The sequence below is a fragment of the Artemia sp. Qi Xiang Cuo genome, chromosome 14 (assembly GCF_049724085.1).
Source record: "Artemia sp. Qi Xiang Cuo chromosome 14, ASM4972408v1, whole genome shotgun sequence".
Lineage (NCBI taxonomy): Eukaryota > Metazoa > Arthropoda > Branchiopoda > Anostraca > Artemiidae > Artemia > Artemia sp. Qi Xiang Cuo.
The window spans coordinates 61,767,780-61,787,807 of record NC_142807.1 but is presented as its reverse complement, the minus strand read 5'-3'; the positions used below and the strand labels follow the sequence as shown (position 1 = coordinate 61,787,807).

At 35.5% G+C, this 20,028-nt stretch overlaps 1 protein-coding gene across 3 annotated transcripts in view; it reads right to left on the bottom strand.

Moving 5' to 3' along the window:
* Pkcdelta (Protein kinase C delta) overlaps positions 1 to 20,028 on the bottom strand; it is a 260,317-nt gene that overhangs the window by 139,909 nt on the left and 100,380 nt on the right. The window contains exons 1-2 of one of the 3 annotated variants that reach the window (XM_089100649.1): positions 18,404 to 18,488; positions 3,394 to 3,495 (exon numbers count right to left, since the gene is read on the bottom strand). In XM_089100649.1, coding sequence (XP_088956775.1) covers positions 3,394 to 3,457 — 64 coding nt within the window. In that variant the 5' untranslated portion in view covers positions 3,458 to 3,495; positions 18,404 to 18,488. Of the gene's footprint in view, positions 1 to 3,393; positions 3,496 to 15,086; positions 16,532 to 18,403; positions 18,489 to 20,028 lie in introns of those variants that run through there. The other 2 variants (XM_089100648.1, XM_089100650.1) reach the window with 2 other exon arrangements.

Genomic DNA, 20,028 nt, shown 5'->3' with positions numbered 1-20,028 from the left:
TTGATTTATAACAACATAATAACATCAAATTGATAGAGTATACTGATTTATATTTTTCAGACGCTTTTACCCAAGCTTTTTCAAATTTTAATTACACAAAAAAGATCAGACAACTTGCTACACTGGTTAGAGAGAAATGTGCATGGCAAGGTTAAACAAATGTAGGCTAACTGTCTTTGTCATTTTTGTGTATATGTATATCTGTCTACAACTGTGTATCTATGTGTAGATTATATATAATCAACATACATATATATATATATATATATATATATATATATATATATATATATATATATATATATATATATATATATATATATATATATATATATATATATATATATATATATATATATATATATATATATATATATATATGTTTATGTACCCACATATTTATTTATAGCCAAAATGTATTTTAAACGACACTTTGTTTTATGTGGTAGGCCTATCCATTTCTCTGTGCTGCTTTGTGAATTTGTAAAACTTTAAAAAACGATTTTCTGTGATTAATCGTTTAATAGTTTCAAAAATAAGTTTGATCTAGATATACTACAATATTTTTCTGATTTCAAGTGCGTATGGTGCAGTGCTTTGAAATTTGGAAATTAGATAAACGCGCTTTTGTTAACTTTCACAAATCAAGCTTTTATAATCAGCTACTAATAAAGAAGTGCACTAAAAGTGAAAAAATACTGCTACTCTGAAAAATTGAAATTTTGACATGAAAGATGGTGCTGTCATGGCATAGCTTATGAATATTCAAAGACAACAGCCTATGTCTTCATCGCCCTATGCTCAATTTTGGTTTTGCAAGTTTCATATTGTCCAGGTAGCAAGCAAAAGAATTATGTTATCCTTGTTAGTGCATTAGGAGGAAAAAAATTATTTACAAAGTTTGTTTTATGTTTTAATTTTGAAGTATGATCAACACAACTTTGAGATAATTTAAACAAATTTTTTGAGAAGAACAATTCTGCCATTGTTTCGCCTGTCTATAGGATTTTAAATTATGTTTGTTCAAAGGGAGAACTAAACTACCCTTGTGCACCAAAATTCCCCTACAAGCTGAAAGGATTGGTTAAGACTCTATTTTCTTCTAAGAAAAACTTTAAAGACAGAAAATTCACCCGTCTCTCCGCCCTAATACACAAATGTTTAGTTTGCTGCAAACCTTAGCTTTGAGAAATAACAGATAAAAACTGGTTTCTAAGTTTTTGACATGTTGACCCAAGAAACTGCGTCTTAGAATTACTCTGGGCTCTGGCCAAAGGCTTTTATTATCGACAATATTTCATGTAGACAGGTTGCTTTTGATTGTTGAATTGTTACTGAACTGTTACTGAAACCCTTAAAATTCGGGTTTAAAATTATAATCAACTGTCCAACAATCAAATTGTCCGTAAAAAAGTATATATTTAGTCAAATTTAAAAAACTAAATTCTTTTCTGGTATGAATCTGGTTTGAATCTTTAGCTTGTAAACCTTAATACTTTAATGTCTTTCCTTTAATGATTTTTATATTTATTCATTGTTTCAACTTCAATCCTTATTCCTTTAATCCTTTTTCATTTATTTATTATTTCAACTTTATTCAGCAGTTATCAATTTGCTAATTATTGAATTAATACCTATTTATTATTTTCATTAATTATTTGTAAATTATTCAGTTTTTCCTTCAATTAGAAATATCAATTTATAAATTTTTAATTAGTTAATTATCATTTATTAATAATATCAAATATAATCTATTTATCAATCTTTTGTTACCATCGTACTATCAATTCAAGTTTGTTTGTAACTGATAAAACTTTAGTTATTTTGATTCAACATTTCTTCTTGAAACATCCACATTCAACACACTCTGTCCCTTAAAAAAAAAATTGGTCACTTCAGAATTATTAAGAATCAATTTTTTTTCGATTAGTATTGCATACTACTACTAAAAACTCACTGCAGCACCAAACCGGTAGAGATTTCAAGCTCCTGTAGAGGTTTCAAGCTCCTATCTACAAAAATGTGGAATTTTGTATTTTTTGCCAGAAGAAAGATCACGGATGCGTGTTTTTTTTTTCCCCAGGGGTGATCGTATCGACCCAGTGGTCCTAGAATATCGCGAGAGGACTCATTGGATCGGAAATTAAAAGTCTTAGTGCCCTTTTTAAGTAACCAAAAAAAATGGAGGGCAACTAGGCCCCCTCCCACGCTCATTTTTTCCCAAAGTCACCTGATCAAAATTTTGAGATAGCCATTTTGTTCAGCATGGTTGAAAATATGATAAATATGTTCTTTAGGATGATTTAATCCCCCGAAGTCCCTGGGGGGAGGGCTGAAAGTTATGAACTTTGCCCATTGTTAGCATATAGTATTGGTTATTATTAAGTATACAGACGTTTTCAGGGGGATTTTTTCTGGTAGTAGGGGGTGGGTGGGTCGGGGGTTATGTGGGAGGATCTTTCCTTGAAGGAAGTTTTCATGGAAAAGGGACATTGCTATGAAGGGGGCGCCGGATTTCCCAGCATTATTTAAAAAAAAGATCAGAAATTAAATATAAAAAAACAAGTTTTCCAACTGAAAATAAAACTTAACATCAAAACTTAAAACGAACAGAAAATATTACGAGTATGATTGGGTTCACCCCCTAGTCAGTACCTCGCTCTTTAAGCCAAATATTCTTTAGTACTTTCATAAGAACTATTTATTCTAAATAACGGCCTTTGTGAATAAGGGGTCATTTTTAAAGAATTGGAACAAAATTTGAAATTTAGCTTAAAGAGCGAGGTATTGACTAGTTATTAGCGAGGTACTAAGGGGCGAGCCCCCTAGTATACGTATTAAAAATATATAAATATAGAAATTCGTTACGTAAGTTAATTCGTAAGTTACGTATATTTATTACTAATAAAAACTTTCTTAAATAAAATTAAACAAGTTTCGAGAAAGCCATTTAACCAAATAAAAGTAAAATTAATATGCAATTTTTGTTTTAATAATTCATGTACGGTGAGCCAAAGTCAAAACCTGTATCAATTCAAAAACGTTCAAAAATTAAATAAATAAAAAACAAGTTTTTTTAACTGAAAGTAAGGAACGACGTTAAAACTTAGAACGAACAGAAATTATTCCGTATATGAAAGGGACTGTCCCCTCCTCAACGCCTTGCTCTTTACGCTGAAGTTTGACTTTCTCACAACTCTTATTTTTTTTTAAACAATGAAAACTTTAGCGTAAAGAGCGAGGCGTTGAGGAGGGGACAGCCCCTTTCATATACGGAATAATTTCTGTTCGTTTCAAATTTTAACGTCGTTCCTTACTTTCAGTTAAAAAAAACTTGTTTTTTTTATTTAATTTTTTAACAGGAGCGAAACAAAAACAATGAAAGGAACAAACCTCTTTTAACTGATGATAAGGCTTCTGCTAAAAGTTTTTGATTGACACCACATAAATTGGGCATGTGTTTTTCGCATTTGTTGTGACAATTTACGTTGCAGACTGGAAAAAAATAACATTTACCTTTAGAAAATTCGGCAAGTTTGAGAGAGAGAGAGAGAGAGAGAGAGAGAGAGAGAGAGAGAGAGAGAGAGAGAGAGAGAGAGAGAGAGAGAGAGAGAGAGAGAGAGAGAGAGAGAGAGAGAGAGAGAGAGAGAGAGAATTATGAATAGATCAATAGATACGTCTAAGCCTTTTCACAGCTTAGAAGTTGCAAGTAGCCCCTCAAACCAGGACCATATTTCCGATCGATTTTCAAATAATGCCAGGCAATCCACTTCCCCCGTGTAAAATATCTCATGAAAGATTCTCCAGGAAACTGTCCTCCCCATAAAAGAACTGTTTCCATTAAAAATTGCTCAGCATAAACTACTCCCTCTCCCAAAAGATCCTTATATTTTCTAATAACAGATACTATATGCGAGCAGTGGGAAAATTGCGTAGCTTTGTGCTTACAACCCTTTCCCCAGGGACTTTGGAGGCTCATTTCATTCCCTAAGGCATAGTTATTGGACCTTTCCACTCTACTGAATCAGATGGCTATCCCAAGATGTTGATCAAACGAATTTGGGGGAAAAGGGGCGTGGGCCTTTTAGGTCACTTAAAAAGGCCACTAGAACTTTTAATTTCCGACCGAATGAGCCCTCTCCCAATCTTTTGGGATAAACTGTGTGGTAGGATTATACTGAAAAAAAAAGAAAATAATCACGCATCCGTAGTCTTAGTTAATAGACCATTCGACTGTGCTGAACAAAATGGCTATTTCAAAATTTTGATCGGGCAACTTTGAAATGAAAGCGTGGGAGGGGGGTCAGATGCTCTCCCGTATTTTTGGTCCCTTAAAAAGTGTGCTAGAACTTTTGGTTTCCGATCAAATGAACTCTCTCCGATCAAATGAAGCCTCTAAAGTACGGTTCTCTGGCATGTTGAATCTATTGGAGTGATTTTCAATAAGCCCTCTTGATTTTTTTTTTTGATTTTTCCCCCTTTTTCAAAAATTGGGTAAATTTTCTCAGGCAGCTTTTGATGAGTTTTATTAAATTTGATGCACTTTATATATTTTTTAACATAAAGTCAATTCCTTTATATATCTATTGCCATCGAGATTCTGTTTTTTAGAGTTTCGCTTACTATTGAGCCGCTTGGATCCTTACATACAATGGTTCGTTACCATAAACTGTTTGAAACACATTGATATTTATTTTCCCTGCATGAAAGGTGGGTAAGCCCGGCAATCCTTCAGTGACATATTTACCAAAATTAAGGATGAGATAAAATATAGAAGGGATTTGAAAATATAGAAGTTGGGGGGAGCTAGTTATTTTTTGTTCAATTGTTCCAATGAAGATATCGTAAAAAAGCGTTTTTAAAAAAAATAATAATAGTAAATCAGCAAAAATAAACTAAAAAAAAACTGGTACCAAACAGCCGGAAGGATGCCATTAAGCCATAAAGATTGCCAACTGCATTTATGGCAAACAACAGCTAATAAGATTTATTGACGTTTGAGGGTGTTTCCACCCTTTTTCGAAAATCAGACGAATTTTCCCAGGATCAGTACAAAAAGCATATTCTTTTTATGCACCTATTGATATGAAAATTCTGTTTTTCTTTTTTAGTTCAGTTGCTATTGAGCCTCGTGGCTCCTTACTTACAGTTCGTCACCACCAACTGTTTGATAAAGGTTTAATTACTTTATATTAAAATTCATTCTCATACCGCTTCTTATTTTTCCAAAAGAATAAAGTGACAAACGGTTTTGAAACGGTTACCTCTAAATCTGCAGTCAAAGTGTCTACCACTGTGATATGAGCTATACATCTCGATAAGAAATACTATATGTGAACAATAGGGGTAAATTTTACAGCTTACAGCCCTTTCCCCAGGGGCTTTAGGGGGGTCGAGTTATTCACAAAGACATAGGTATTGGACATTTTGACTATGATGGACAAACTGGTTGTCTCAAAGTTTGAACAGACGACTTTCAGTGAAAGGGACTAAGGGGGAGGGGGGGTTAATTGCCCTCAGATCTTTTTGGTCACTTAACAAGGGCACCAGAACTTTTAATTCCTGTTCGAATGATCCCTCTGCCCATTTTCTTGGATCATTGGTTTGATACAATCACTTTTGAAAAAAAAAAACAATAAACAAGCATCCGTGATTTTTCTTCTGGCAAAAAATACAAAAATGTACACATTTCAAGATAAAAGCTTGAAATCTATTCAGTAAGGTGTTCTGATGCATTGAATCTGACGATGTGATTTTCATTAAGATTCTTTGACTTTTAGGGGTTGTTACCGTCCATTTTTGAAAATCACGCGAATTCTCTCAGGTCCGTATCTTTAGATGGGTAACAATAAACTTCATGCATCTTATGTATTTGGAATCAGCATAATAAGCCAATTCTTTTGATCGGTCTATTGATGTAAACCACAGTTTATATAATTATCCAGTAAGTTTACCGCAGATGATTTCTGGCTCTTCATTCTCGGTGCGAACAAAAAGCTCCTCCTGCTTATTTGTGCACTTATTGTCCACTTATTGGTTGAGCCGGCCCAATGGTTTTTTCAGTACTTGTTCCGTAGGTGATTATTCTTTGTCTATCCGTGAAAAGATCTAATGCCGCTTATGTTTATACGTTCTCTGGAGCACTCGCACCTCGGTCCTTTATAATGGGTGAGATAGGGAAAGATCATACTGCTAATTATATAAACTGTGATGTAAACATTCTGTTTTTTTAGAGTTTTAGCTTACTATTGTGCCTTACCGCTCCTTACTATAGTTCGTTATCACAGACTATTTGATATGATAGATGCTTTAATTAAAGTTTCCATTGCTCAATTTTTTTTTTTTCAGTACCCGTATTTGGGGATTAAAAGAAAAATCGAACGATTTACTGTTCTTGTTGATTAGTGGAAAATAATAATTGATTTCCGTTTGTAATTCTTGCAGAAGTTAAGTTTACGAAATACATGTTAGACTATTTGTATCTTGGCTTAGTATTTATCGATTCAAAATAACTTTTGTTAAGATAATTTGGTACTTGTCAAGAAAGCGGTAAGTGCGCGACAATTGTACTGAAGATCAGATAGGATTATAGCCGGGTAGTCTCCAATGTATAGTGATTAAACAAAGGGTTTCTCATTCCGGGAACTATATTTAAATTTTGGATTTTTGGGTTTAGGGGGACTAAAGCTGGAGATCACGGCTTGACCTTGTAAAAACAAAAAAACACCCTTTTTAGGCCTATAAAACGTGTACTGTTTATTTTTTCCTAAGGTTGTACCACTTCGATTTAGTGGTTTGACATCTCATTTTGGTCCTAATATGATCTTCTCATAGAATATGTTAAATTTTTTCCGATACATTATATAACCTATATTTTTCCGATATATAATATTAACCTATACAATAGGCTAATATTTATTAATTTTCCCATAAAATCTTAAAATTCAAAGGTTCATTTTCAACTAAACCACATATGTCGGACCTTTCTAATAATTTTTTGTTGTTCATTCTTTTTCAGAATTTACCTCTCGTATTTAGTTTCACATTGCCATAAAGTTCAAAACTTAAACTGTTCGGCGAAGCCATCTAGAATTTTTTGAAAAAGTGTAGGCCAAAAAATATATACAAAAACACATTTTTCCAAAATGATGATGTGACACATCTTTTATGCTAGAATTTAACGCCAAATCCAAATATGAACTTTACTTTGCAGCCCAGTCTTAACTTCGTTTGTTATAGGTTAATTACTTATTTGTAGGCCTTGACTTGGTCATCGTGTTTCAACTTTAGTTGCTATATGCTATTTAATTTGCTATAAACTCTGATTTTCTTGCAAATATAGTTGTAAATCCAGATTATAATGAACCTACAAAGCTTTGCAAGGTAGTAAGCGGAGAGGGAAGAACCGTGCTTGACAGAAGCTGAAAGCTTAAACCGGTAACATGATTAAAGAGTGTTTATTATTTTAAGTACTGTACATCTATATAAAAATACTTGTCTTGAAATTAAATTAGTAATGCTACAAGTAAAGCCTGTGAAAATACAATTCCCGCACATCCCAACGGTTTTCCTCAAACATGCCAAACAAATCCCGCTAATCCTCGTCCGAATCGTCGCTGTCGGCACCACATCGCCCACCACCCACGTGTGCAAAGAATGTCGCATGGTTTTATCCCCAAACAAGGGCACTTTTTACCACACACAATTTTACGGTAACAAAAGGTTGAAGCCTTGTTGACAGAGGAAGGCCAGGGGGCCAGCGCTGAAGTCACTGGACTGACTCCTAAAATGTCGTGATGGGTCCAGCCAAACTCAAGTGGGTTGAAGACACAGGGCTTAGGAACCACAGCCTGAAGAATCATGCTCCACTGAAGTATAGCTCTCTTGACGTGATATAAAAGAACCATCTGTTGGGGGTAAGCTGTTCAAACTCTTTTTCCTGGGAAAAAAATGAATTCGGAGGTCATTGAGAGAATCAAATTCGGACTGTTTTTTTGCCATATACCCATACAGCCAATTTCGTACAGATACGTAAGATTTCGGGCTTGTACATAATGATATTTTTGATATCAATCCTCTCTTTTAGTGTAAGGTCAGCAATTTCTTGAATGAGCTATGATTTAACAGCAGATGTAGCAAATGTTTTTTTTGCCCTTCGAGAAGAAAAACTGACCGTATCACACCCACTAATGTAATGTAGCAGCCCTATTGACTCTACAACAGCCCACGATGTTCTATTCACAATTTTATGGATCGGAAAGACTTTGTCACGGAACTGAACGTAGAGCTCGGGTTCACAGTCTGGGTCACACACGCCGGGAAATATTTTGCCATAGTTTTGTAATAAAATGACAACGATGTCTGTGTCATTCGCTTCAACAATTTCTTGGGAGTATCCATTTCTGTAGCATTCGGCAACATGGAGAGCAACACGCGTGTCTGCTTCTTCATGTGTGCTGCACAAGTTCGCTTCGTAGTCCGGGTTCGGATCTAAAGTCATTTTGGATGGGACCCGTTTTAGCACCTTCGTTCTGTCACTGAACTCACCAGAGAGGTAAATGGTAAATCTTAATTCAGAAAGACAGGCATGGCTCCACAATTCAAAAATACATTCGATAAGTCTTGCCTTACTCTTTGACTGCATAAGCAAAATATCCCAGTTTTCTAACACCATAATCCTCGGAACGATAAAACTCCTCGTCACTGTATTTCCTCTCCGCTGATGACATCCACTACTGTCTTTTAGAACAATAGGATTCCCGGAAATGTTTACAAGGCCGAACACTCCGTCATACTGATCAGCTACAATATGCAGCTCGGTTGAAGATTTTGGCAGTCGATTTAAGAGCCTTGCAAGTATTCGTTTAGAAAATGCTTCTACGGTTTTGGTTTTGTCTGGCACTTGCAACGGCATGAAATCTACTACCACACTATTTCCGTGACCATGTTAATCGGTACTTCGCTGGGCCAACTTTTCTAAAATTGCAGAGGTGCGAATGAACTTGAGAAAACTTGACTTCATACCCGATTGAGGTTTAATACGTTCACTAGCTACTGCTTCAAATATTGCTGGGGCGTAGGGCAAAAGTTCATGTGGCATGATCTTACTTAGCATCTCAAGCGTAGATCCTTGAAAAGTGCCAACAGTAACCAATACCCTTTTAACAGCTTCCAATTCAGCATAAACGCTTCTACCGGTCTTAGTTGTTGAACGTTTGGCCTGTTTTGTTTCACAATCTGTAGTCTTTACTTTAACCTTGAAAAAGGGGTTGGGTTTTCCATTGAAGTATGTTTCCAGTGCTTTTAAACCACTAGCACGTGCACTCATGAGGCTCTTTGCCACCATTTCATCAGCGACTTGATTTGAAATGATATTCACCAATGATTCCTCATCACATGTAAAGGGATCGATATGGTCTTCGACAATAGAGACCACATTACTGACAAGGTTTTCTCGGCACTTCTCAAAGGTTCCATTTTTGCTTCCTTCACCATCAAATTTACTCATTCTCTCAATTCCAGCAAGTCGATAAACCGCAGGAGGGAACCTCAGCACAGATGGTATGGTGGTAGTCCACTTGGCAACTGCCATTGAGTTCAGTGTGATTTCCTTTATTCCTCCTTTTTGTTTTGATTCAAGGTTGAGTGTGGATTCCAGTGCATGATCTGGGGAAACACAATTCATCTTGCAATTTTTCCGCTTCACGTTGAATACTCCTTTAACAAAGATTAAATAAAAAAAACAAGTTTTTTTAACTGAAAGTAAGGAACGACGTTAAAACTTAAAAATAAAATAAATTATTCCATATATGAAGGGGGCTGTCCCCTCCTCAACGCCTCGCTATTTACGCTAATTTTTTTTATTGTTTAAAAAAATAGAGTTTTGATAAAGTCAAACTTTAGCGTAAAGAGCGAGGCGTTGAGGAGGGGACAGCCCCTTCATATACGGAATAATTTCTGTTCGTTTTAAGTTTTAACGTCGTTCCTTACTTTCAGTTAAAAAAACTTGTTTTTTTTATTTAATTTTTGAACGTTTTTGAATTAATGCAGGTTATGATTTTGGCTCACCGTACATGAATAATTAAAACAAAATTTGCATATTATATTTGGTTAAATGGCTTTCTCGAAACTTGTTTAATTTTATTTACGAACGTTTTTATTAGTAATAAATATATGTAACTAAGAATTAACTTACGTAACGAACTTCTATATTCATAAATTTTTAACACGTATGTTAGGGGGTTCGCCCCCTAGTCACTACCCTGCTCTTTAAACTATAGTTCGAATTTTTTTTCCAGTTCTTTAAAAATGACCTCTTAATCACAATCAGTTGATCAGTTGAAAAACTTGTTTTTTTTTATTTAATTCCTGATCTTTTTCTTTAATAATGCTGGGAAATCCGGCGGCCGCTTCGTGGCAATGTCTCTTCCCCCATGAAAACTTCCTTCATGGAAAGATCCTTCCATATAGCCCCCGACCCGCTCCGTCCCCCACCTACCAGAAAAAATCTCTTCTGAAAAAGTCTGTATACTTCCCAATAAACAATAATATATGTTAACATTGAGTAAAGTTCATAACTTTCAGCCCTCCCCCTGGGGACTTTGGGGGATCAAGTCATTCTAAAAGACATTTATATCATATTTTAGACCATGTTGAACAAAATGGCTATCTCAAAATTTTGATCGAGTGACTTTGGGAAAAAAATGAGCGTGGGAGGGGGCCTAGTTGCCCTACATTTTTTTTGGTCACTTAAAAAGGGCACTAGAACTTTTAATTTCCATTCCAATGAGCCCTCCCACGATATTCTAGGACCACTGGGTCGATACTATCACTCCTGGGGAAAACAAACAAAAAAAAAACAAACAAATAAACACGTACCTATGATGTTTCATCAGACAAACTAAGGAAAATTCCAAATTTTTGTAGATCAGTGCTCGAAACCATTACATTAGGGTTCTATGGTACGTTTAACCTGAAGGTTTAAATTTAAGTAAGACTCTCAATTGTTTAGGGGGTATTTCTCCCTTTTTTCTAAAATCAGCCGAATTTTCTTAGGCAGGTAACTTTTGATGGGTAAGACTAAACATGGTGAAACTAATATATTTGAAATCAGCATTAAAATCTGATTATTTTGATGTACGAGGTATCTATTTATATCAAAATTCTGTTTTTTAGAGTTTCGGTTACTATTGAGCCAGGTTGCTCCTTACTTATAGTTCGTTACCACGAACTGTTTGATATCATGCAAGATAGGTGGCAAGGTTTTCATGTCACTGGAATACTGGAGTAGGCATGCAGTGTACTTATAATGCCCTGCAGCTGTCAAATACGGCAATAAGAGGGTTACACCCATAATATGACCTTCCCAGGCTCCCCCACGCTCTGCCATCAGGAACTGGAGAAGAACCAGCACAAGATTCATATACTTCATCCAGAACTTCGTTGTAAGGTTTTTGAAACGCGACTTGTAGAACTGGTTCATCAAAATCTTCATAGATTCCAAGTGTTTGTCTAGGTTGTAAAAGTAGCCTCCGCAATTCATGAACGCAGACATTAAATCTGATAGCTCTTCAAAAGTACTTGCTTCTTTGTCTGATTCAATGTAATACTGTTCAAGAGCATTCTAATGTCCTCTATACAAGGCCTCTACTACGAGGATGTGAGCCTCCATACACCTGTAATAGGGTTTTCCAGTCATAGCTTTTTTAGCAGTTCCAGAGAGTAATATGCCAGCCTTACTAAAGATTTCTTCAAGCCCCGAGCCTTTCATGAGGTACCCAATCACACCAAGGAAGTTCAGACACAGATGCATTCCACCCATTCTTGGAATAATATCACTGAATGCATCAGGCTGTTTCTTTTTTTAATGCGATAATGATCTCGTATATAGCTTGGTCACACGTTATTACAGTATAAGCTAACTTCAGTGCGCGAGCTGTACGATGTATATGTTTATTGCCTCTTCAACAACTGCTGGATTAGACGGGGGACTTGGTAAGACTGGTAGGTATCCGATACGAGTAATAGGCATCACTTCACTCTCCATCTGGCTTGCATAAAATAATTTGAAACTGGGCAATTCTGCGCTGGAGTCAATAACAGTGGCATCGATAAGATTGGTTGGAATGTACTTACAGAGCGCCCAGGCTACAAATATGGGATGGATTGGAAAGTTACTGAAGTCACTAATATCTCTGAGAGTGAGTTTTGAGTCACCAAGGACTGTTTTTCTTTTCAGAATTTTTTTGCCAAATTTACCGAACAACAAAGATGACGTCTTTCTTAACTATATTGAAAGGTTGGCTTAACAGAGGGAATCTTTGAAGATGACCAGGGCAGTTTCTTGGCTTAGGATTTGTAGGGAGACTGTCACTGTCCCATTCTTATCAGCAGATAAACTGAAAATCAGTCAGCATTGTAAATACAATTTGAATTAACACAAAAAAAAAAAGTTGTTATTTGGTTGAAAAGTAAAGTTCATATTCGGATTTGGTGTTAAATTCTACCATAAAAGATGTGTCACATCATCATTTTGGAAAAATATATTTTTGCATAAATTTTTTGGCCTATAGTTTTTCAAAAAATTCTAGACGGCTTTACTGAATAGTTAAAGCTTAGAACTTTACGGCAATATGAAGCTAAATACGAAAGGTGAATTCTGGAAAAGAATGAAAAACACAAAAATTATAGAAAGGTCCGAGATATGTGGTTTAGTTGAAAATAGACCTTTGAATTTTGAGATTTTCGGGGAAAATTAATAAATATTAGCCTATAGCTCCTGGGTTATACAAGATATCGGAAAAAAATTAACATATTCTATGAGAAAAATATTAGGACCAAAATGAGAAGTCGCGCCACTAAATCGGAGTGGTACAACCTTAGAAAAAAATAAACAGTCTGTACACGTTTTATAGGCCTAAGCCGTGATCTCCATCTTTGCCACCACCCATATTCGGATTCAGCGTGGTCAATATAGTCGGAAACTATTGTCAAACTGACTGTGTCTTTCTGACCACCTTAACTCAGAAATAAACGAGATACGCTTTAGTGGCCCCCGGACTATTAGAGGTGGCTTATTTGGATGAAATTGGAAGCTCTAGTTCCCTTTTATGAGTCAATAGTATTGGAGGTCAAGTAGACCTCCTGAACCGTTCAAGTTTATGGTGATCAAGTACTGATCAAAGAAAGATCGACTGCTTGCAATACGCACGGATATATGATATATGAATAGAACATATGATAGATCATATAATATATGATAGAACAAAATATATGATATCTGAATAGACTGAGAGCTGGTAACAAGAACAGAGAAAATGAAATCTGATTGTTTGAACTCATTAAGTTGAAGTGACAGTAAAAACAAGGTCACATGGAACCATGGCCGTATCCATAATTTTCTTTTCGGGGGGGGGGGGTTCCAAAAGCTTCCTTTTAGTGGGGTACAAAAAAAAATTTAAAAACGAACATTTTTTTATTTTCATTTTTGTTCCGTTTTTGCGAGTTGGAAAAACATGTCGGGTGTCGGGGGGTTCAAAACTCCTAGCCCCCCCCCCCCGGATACGGCCTTATATGGAGGTATGACATTTTTCGTAGTGGCGAACATCAAATTAAACAAAATAAGGAAAGCAGGCAAAAGATCAGCAAAAGTAAGCTAAATAAAAATATGGCATCAAAATGCTTAAGAAGGCTTAGTCTTCCGTTGAAGGTTTAGTCGTCATTACGAATCAACTGTTAATGTTAATTTTGTTATACACGAAAACTGTTGTCAAACTATGCTTATCTATTCTCATTACATTTATATTATGTTATTTATTTTAAATTATTTGACATATTTATCTATTTTATATTTATTTATTTATTTTATATTATATTATTTAATCATATATATTTATTTTAATTTAATTTTATTTTTATATGTATTTACTTATTTCCTTTATTTTATTAGTTTTGCATATTTATTTGCTTATTCTGCTTATTTCAGTGTTGCTTATTTATTTTCCCGGTAATGATATTACTTTACATATTGTATTTTATATCATATTTTCTTATATTTATTTTACATGCTGCATTTATTATATTATATTATGTTTATCTTCGATTTATTTGACATTTATATATACATATATTTATTTATTAAATTTATTTTTACTAATTTTGCTTATTTCAGTTTTGCTTATTTATTTTCATGGTTGAACCCGGCAGCTCGGACAGAATGAGGCATTACACCCAAAAATTCATAATTTTGAAACAATCCCCCAAAAATTCTTAGTGAATCGAGGCTTTTAGTTATAAATTGACTTAAGATAGGTCCAAGTGGCCAAAATGCTTTATTTTGATGTCCTGGGAACTTTTATTATCGAATAACATAAATAGTAATGGTAAACAGTAAGTGAAACAAATTAATCAGTTGGTAAAGTAATTACGACTCTCCCCCGAAACAATGAAAGATTCCAAATCATTAAAAAGAGTTTTTTTTTTTTAATTTTTGAAGTTCACTCGCATCTTAATGTAGGATGCCTTGCTTTAAGCAACTGCCCTTTTTGGTTTAATTTTTAAACACTTTCTTCATAGTTGTTTTAGCCTTGCTTAAAAAAAAAAACTCTATAGTGCAGTTACTGTTAATGAGAGTTCTTACTTATTTTAGGCTCAGGCGTATCTGATTTTTCTTCTTTGAAACAGCCTTTTTTTCCAAAAATAAGCATATTTTGAAAAGTATTTAAGTCATCTGCAGCAAATAAGTAAACACATTATAAACAAAATAAAAGTTTATTTCCTGTCTGATTTGGCCACCTTTAACACAATTAAACATTGTTATTAGTTTGTGATGGCCAAAGTAACTTCAGTTACTTACATTACACAAAGATGAAAGAAAATAGTAAAATTAGGAACTGGTTAACAATAAATAAAAGAAAAAGAAGGTCAGGATAACGATAAAAATAATAAATACTAAGTAAAAAGAGCAAATTAATCAGTAGATAAAGTAACTATATCTCTACTTTGAAACACGGGAAGGCGCATTAACGATATTTTTCTTTTTTGTGCCTTCATCTTTTTTGTAGTTTACTTTCTGTTAAAATGCATACCTTGCTCTGAACAGCTTGTCTCTTTGGTTTTACTTTCACGCACTCTTTTTATGGTAGTCTGTGGCCTTTTTTTCTTAACATTTTCTACAGTGTTATCAATTTTATCTCCCTTAGACATTTCATTTAAACTTTTTTCAGGGTTGATGATTTTGGCTTTAACCGTTCCTTTCTTCTGTTTCACTGTGCACTTTGTCTTAGACAGCTTTTCAATTTCTACCTCATCTTTCTTAAAGTATATGTTTAATTTTGTCTCAGAGGCATTTAAAGTCTTCTCTCCTTCTAAAAGAGCTTTTTTCTCGGGTATGTTTGGTCGAATAGTGATATGTTTTTGTGTCATTTTTCTTTCAAGATTTTTCTCTGGAAGCATGTCGTCATTCTTTTCTCGACCATATTTAAAAACTGTTCTTTTTTGTGTTTCTTTCTTAACAGAAGGTATCATATGCTTTTCTACGAGCTTTTGGGCCTTTGTCTTTTTTAAGGGAACACTATTTTCACTAATAGTTTCTTTTAAAATTTCTGCTGTGGAGCTAGTCTTTGAAGAGCAAGGCTCCTTCTTGGGACTGGGCATTTTCAAGGCTTGCTGGTAAGCTAATTTTTGTTTTTCTTTCTCTGCAACGGATTTTTCGAGTTCAGCAGTATCAGGAAGATGCTGTGTTGTCATACGCACAACTTGTCGGTTTCTGCGGATTGTGCCATAAGTTTGCTCCCTTTTTATTTCACCGGGTTTACCAGGCTCCCGCTTTTTTGTCAAGTCAATTTTTGCAGTGTCAATATTTTTTAAGAGTCGGTCCTCGCCTTCCCTTTTTATGGGGGTATAGTAAGTAGTAGGTGCATAGTAGTTTTTGTAGTTTCCAGTAGATTCATACGGTCGCTGGTAGCTGCTTGTAGAAGGATTATCTAAGCTCTTTCTTCCCGATAGTGGCTCATGGCTAGTATTTCTACTCACTGGATCACTCTGAATATATCGGTAACTCGAGATTGGATCATAGGCTGTTGACGCTTGCCTCGACCTAGAGTTAACATGGGTTCCTCCGAGAGCAAAACCGAAACCAGTAAATGATCTGAGTGTGTTCAATAAGCTACTTGAGCCTGAGTACAGAGAGCTTCCAATGCTTCCAATGTAAGAGTGAGAAGAACCTCCTGTGTAGTTGTATGGTGTAGTGTAAGATGTAGTACTATACCCTGTACTGGAAGACCCATAGCTTGGGGTATATCCGTAGGAGGTATAAGGACCAGAAGCAAATCTTACCATTGTGGAGCTAATAAATTTAAAAGCTCCAGCTATGTTTTTGAGTAAAGTTCGAAAAGGCTAATGTTTTAGATTTTTCAGAATCATAATAAAACTTCTTCCGAAACTCGAGCTGATAAGAAAATTTTATACTTCACAATACTTCAAAATATTATGCTTTGATCACAAAAAGATCCATTTTTATTTCAATATTTATTTCAAGTTCTCACGATCGATGTTAGATTTCAACTAGGCTCAGAGAAGAAAATATCGAACCAATGCTAAAGTTTCCAGAGCGAAGGAATCCCGAATTCGAGAGAGGCATAAATTTAGACCATCATTAAGTCTGTCAGTCGGGTTAGTTTACGACTTAAATTGGAAAGCTAAAAATATTGCAGTATATTTCTGAGAAACAGCTCCCCTTTCGCGAAATATGTCACACACTTATAATTAAGCGGGAGTTGTCTAATCTGGTGGCCGGTATCTGTCCCCCAGAAAATACACCCCCTCCACTTGTAAAATACCCCCACGGAAAATACCCCCACCCCCGTGGAAAATACACCCCGCGGAATATAAATACCCCGGAAAATAATTCCGTGGGTGGGGTATTTTCCTTGGGGGGCTGTTTTCCGGGGTACATTTTCTGCGAGGGAGTATTTTCTGGGGTTTATTTTCTGTTGAGGGGGGGGGGGGGGGAGGGGTAAGCTCCTATAATCATAAACAAATATTAAAAAAAAACTCATCTAAAAAAAACCATTTATGAATACGATATTTCTTAAAGCACAAATTTCGACACTAAAAACATTCAATGTTAATCAAATTTTCTAGGCCTAGAAATAATGAATTAAAACTTGACTGGCTTCATTTTAGTCAAATCTATCAGCATAATTTGATCACTCCATTCTGTTTTAAAATGCAGTTTTGTTTAACATAAAAAGTTAAATGTGAAATAAATAGCAATATAGAACATTTTGCTGAATTTTGTCTTGTCTCGGATGTATTTTCGGTAATCTTAGCGCCAGATTCCTTTTCTGAATCGAACGCAGTAATAACGAAATAATTATACCTTTCAATTCCCCATTCACCACTCTTCCCAAACATAATAGTAAGTAAGTAAGTATGTCAGCACTAGACCTTCAAGGTTCAAGCTGGCGGGGCTGATCTCCGTTTCGAGGCCCTTCGGCCAAAAAGTGCAATGGGGTTTGGGGGCCATCCATCCTGTGCTTTTGCACACCCTTCATGCTTAACTTCCTGGGTGGACTGTGGCTGAGCTTACGGATTCATGCCACTTACCCCCGTCTGAAACCAAATAGCCGGCCACGCCAGGAATTGAACTCGTGCCCCTCGGACAAAGGATTCCTAACTCAGCGTGCCGACCCCATAGCCATTACGGTACAAATATAATAAACCCAACCGTGACAATCATCCCCCCAATGCCTGGATACAGCCCATAGCTATATAAAAGAGTTATGTGGACTTTGCTTTCGTTTTATTTTTCAGATTTGTTTTAGGCTTTTTAGAATTACGAATCAGTTTCTTTTATGAGAAAGAGGTACACAAAAATAGTTAGCTTCTGTATAAGGCCTAGGGCTATATATTGGCATTCGGGGGAATGAGGTCGGAATAGAATTATCAAGATAGCGTTTGTTACACTTGGAAAAGGATTGAATGGGGGATTGAATTTCGTTATCATAGTGCTTGGTTAATAATATAAATCTAGCACCAAGATCAGAAGAAAAAAAATCTGTTCTTGTTCCATTTGATTGTAATTGTGTACTAGTTTAAATTTATGCATGTCAAAGTTGCTAACATAAAAAATAAAATGGTTTAATGTCTTAAAAATGTCTTAAAAAAGAGTAAAAAAAAAATCCGATTTGTTTCCTTAATTATTTGTCTTTACCGAGCTTCCCTTGGCCCTGTCTATATGTCCTGATATTTTCAAACGGATCAGCAAACCAAATCAATTTTTTTGGGCCACGGATCAATGTAATCCATTTTATCTACCAAAACTGGTTATTCTAGGTCAATTTCTATTAGTCAAGTCTACTTTATTCCTGTCTTAGTCATGTCTATCCCTAAAAATTCTTACTGAGCGGAGGAAAACAATGTTTATCCTGTTTTGACCCAACTAAAAAAAATGTTTCCTCCAAGGTTTTCTTTGCTCAGGGTGTGTGCCCAGTAAACTGCAAGCCCACTGGAAAGAAAACAAATGCAGGCGTATTTCGACCGTTGTGAATCAACAAGATATTTTTCCAACAGATATCTATTTTTGGCCATTACGAATCGATATAGCCAAAATTAAAATTTTTTGCTGATAACGATGGTTGATCAGCCGTCATTTTTATCTGGTGACCTTTGAACGTATTTTTGTGTTTATGAATTGCATTAGCTTTTTTAAGCTAGAATTATGTCTCAAGTAACTATTGTATGTTTTTATTGTAGCAATTAAGGCTAGCTTATCCTTCGTGCACTGCTGCGATCCCAAAAGAATGGGAATTCAAGGGGAATTCCTCCCCCCACATCAAGAGATTTTCTCCTGTGGAAAAACTCACCTCCAAGGAAAATTCTCCCCGTGGAAAATTCCCCACCGCGTATCAATAACGATCTTATTATTAAATTTTAAAGTATTTGGTAAACTCCCCCAGCAAAATTCCCCAACGGATAATTCAGCTCCTCGTAGATTCCTCCCTGCGGAAACTCACCCCCCTCCCCCCCAAAAAATCTTCCCGTGACAGTTCACTTTCGTTGGGACATCAAGTCCATAAATCGAAAACTCGACGGTGAACTGAATCAATCAAACAGTTCGTGGTAACGAACTGTAAGTAAGGAGAGACCCGGCTCAATAGTAAATGAAACTCTAAAAAACGGAATTTTGATACCAATAGATACATCAAAGAATCTAATTTTTATGCTGATTTCAAATATATAAGTTTCATCAAGCATAGGCTTAGCCATCAAAAGTTACGCGTCTGAGAAAATTTGCCGTATTTTCGAAAAAAGGGGGAAATAACCCCTAAAAGTCATAAAACTTTAATTAAAATCACAACATTAGATGCAACATATAAGAGAACGCTACTATAGAAGCTTCAAGCTTCTATCTAAAAAAATGTAGATTTTTTTTAACGGGTGATCGTATCGATCCATTAGTCCTAAAAATATCGTGAGAGAGCCATTCGAACGGAAATTAAAAGTTCTAGTGCCCTTTTTAAATGACCAAAATAACTGGAGGGCAACTTCGCCCCCTCCCACGCTCATTTTTTCCCAAAAGTCACCCAATCAAAATTTTGAGATAGCCATTTTGTTCAGCGTAGTCGAAAATCTAATTAATACTTCTTTGATGGTGACTTATTCCCCCACTTGTCCCGGGGGAAGGGCTGCAAGTTACAAGCTTTACCCATTTTTTACATATAGTATTGGTTATTGGGAAGTATACAGGCGCTTTCAGGAGGAATTTTTTTCTGGTGGGGGTCAGGGTCAGAGTAGGGGTTACGGGGGAGGATCTTTCAATAAAGTATATTTCCTTGGGAGAAGGGACATTTCTATGATTTCCCAGCATTATTTAAAAAACGTTCAGAAATTAAATAAAAAGAAACAAGTGTTTTCAACAGACAGTAAAAACCAGCATTAAATCTTAAAAAGAGCAGAAATTATTACGTATATAAGGGGATTCGCCCACTCGTCAATGCCTCGCTCTTTATGATAAAGTTTTTTTGT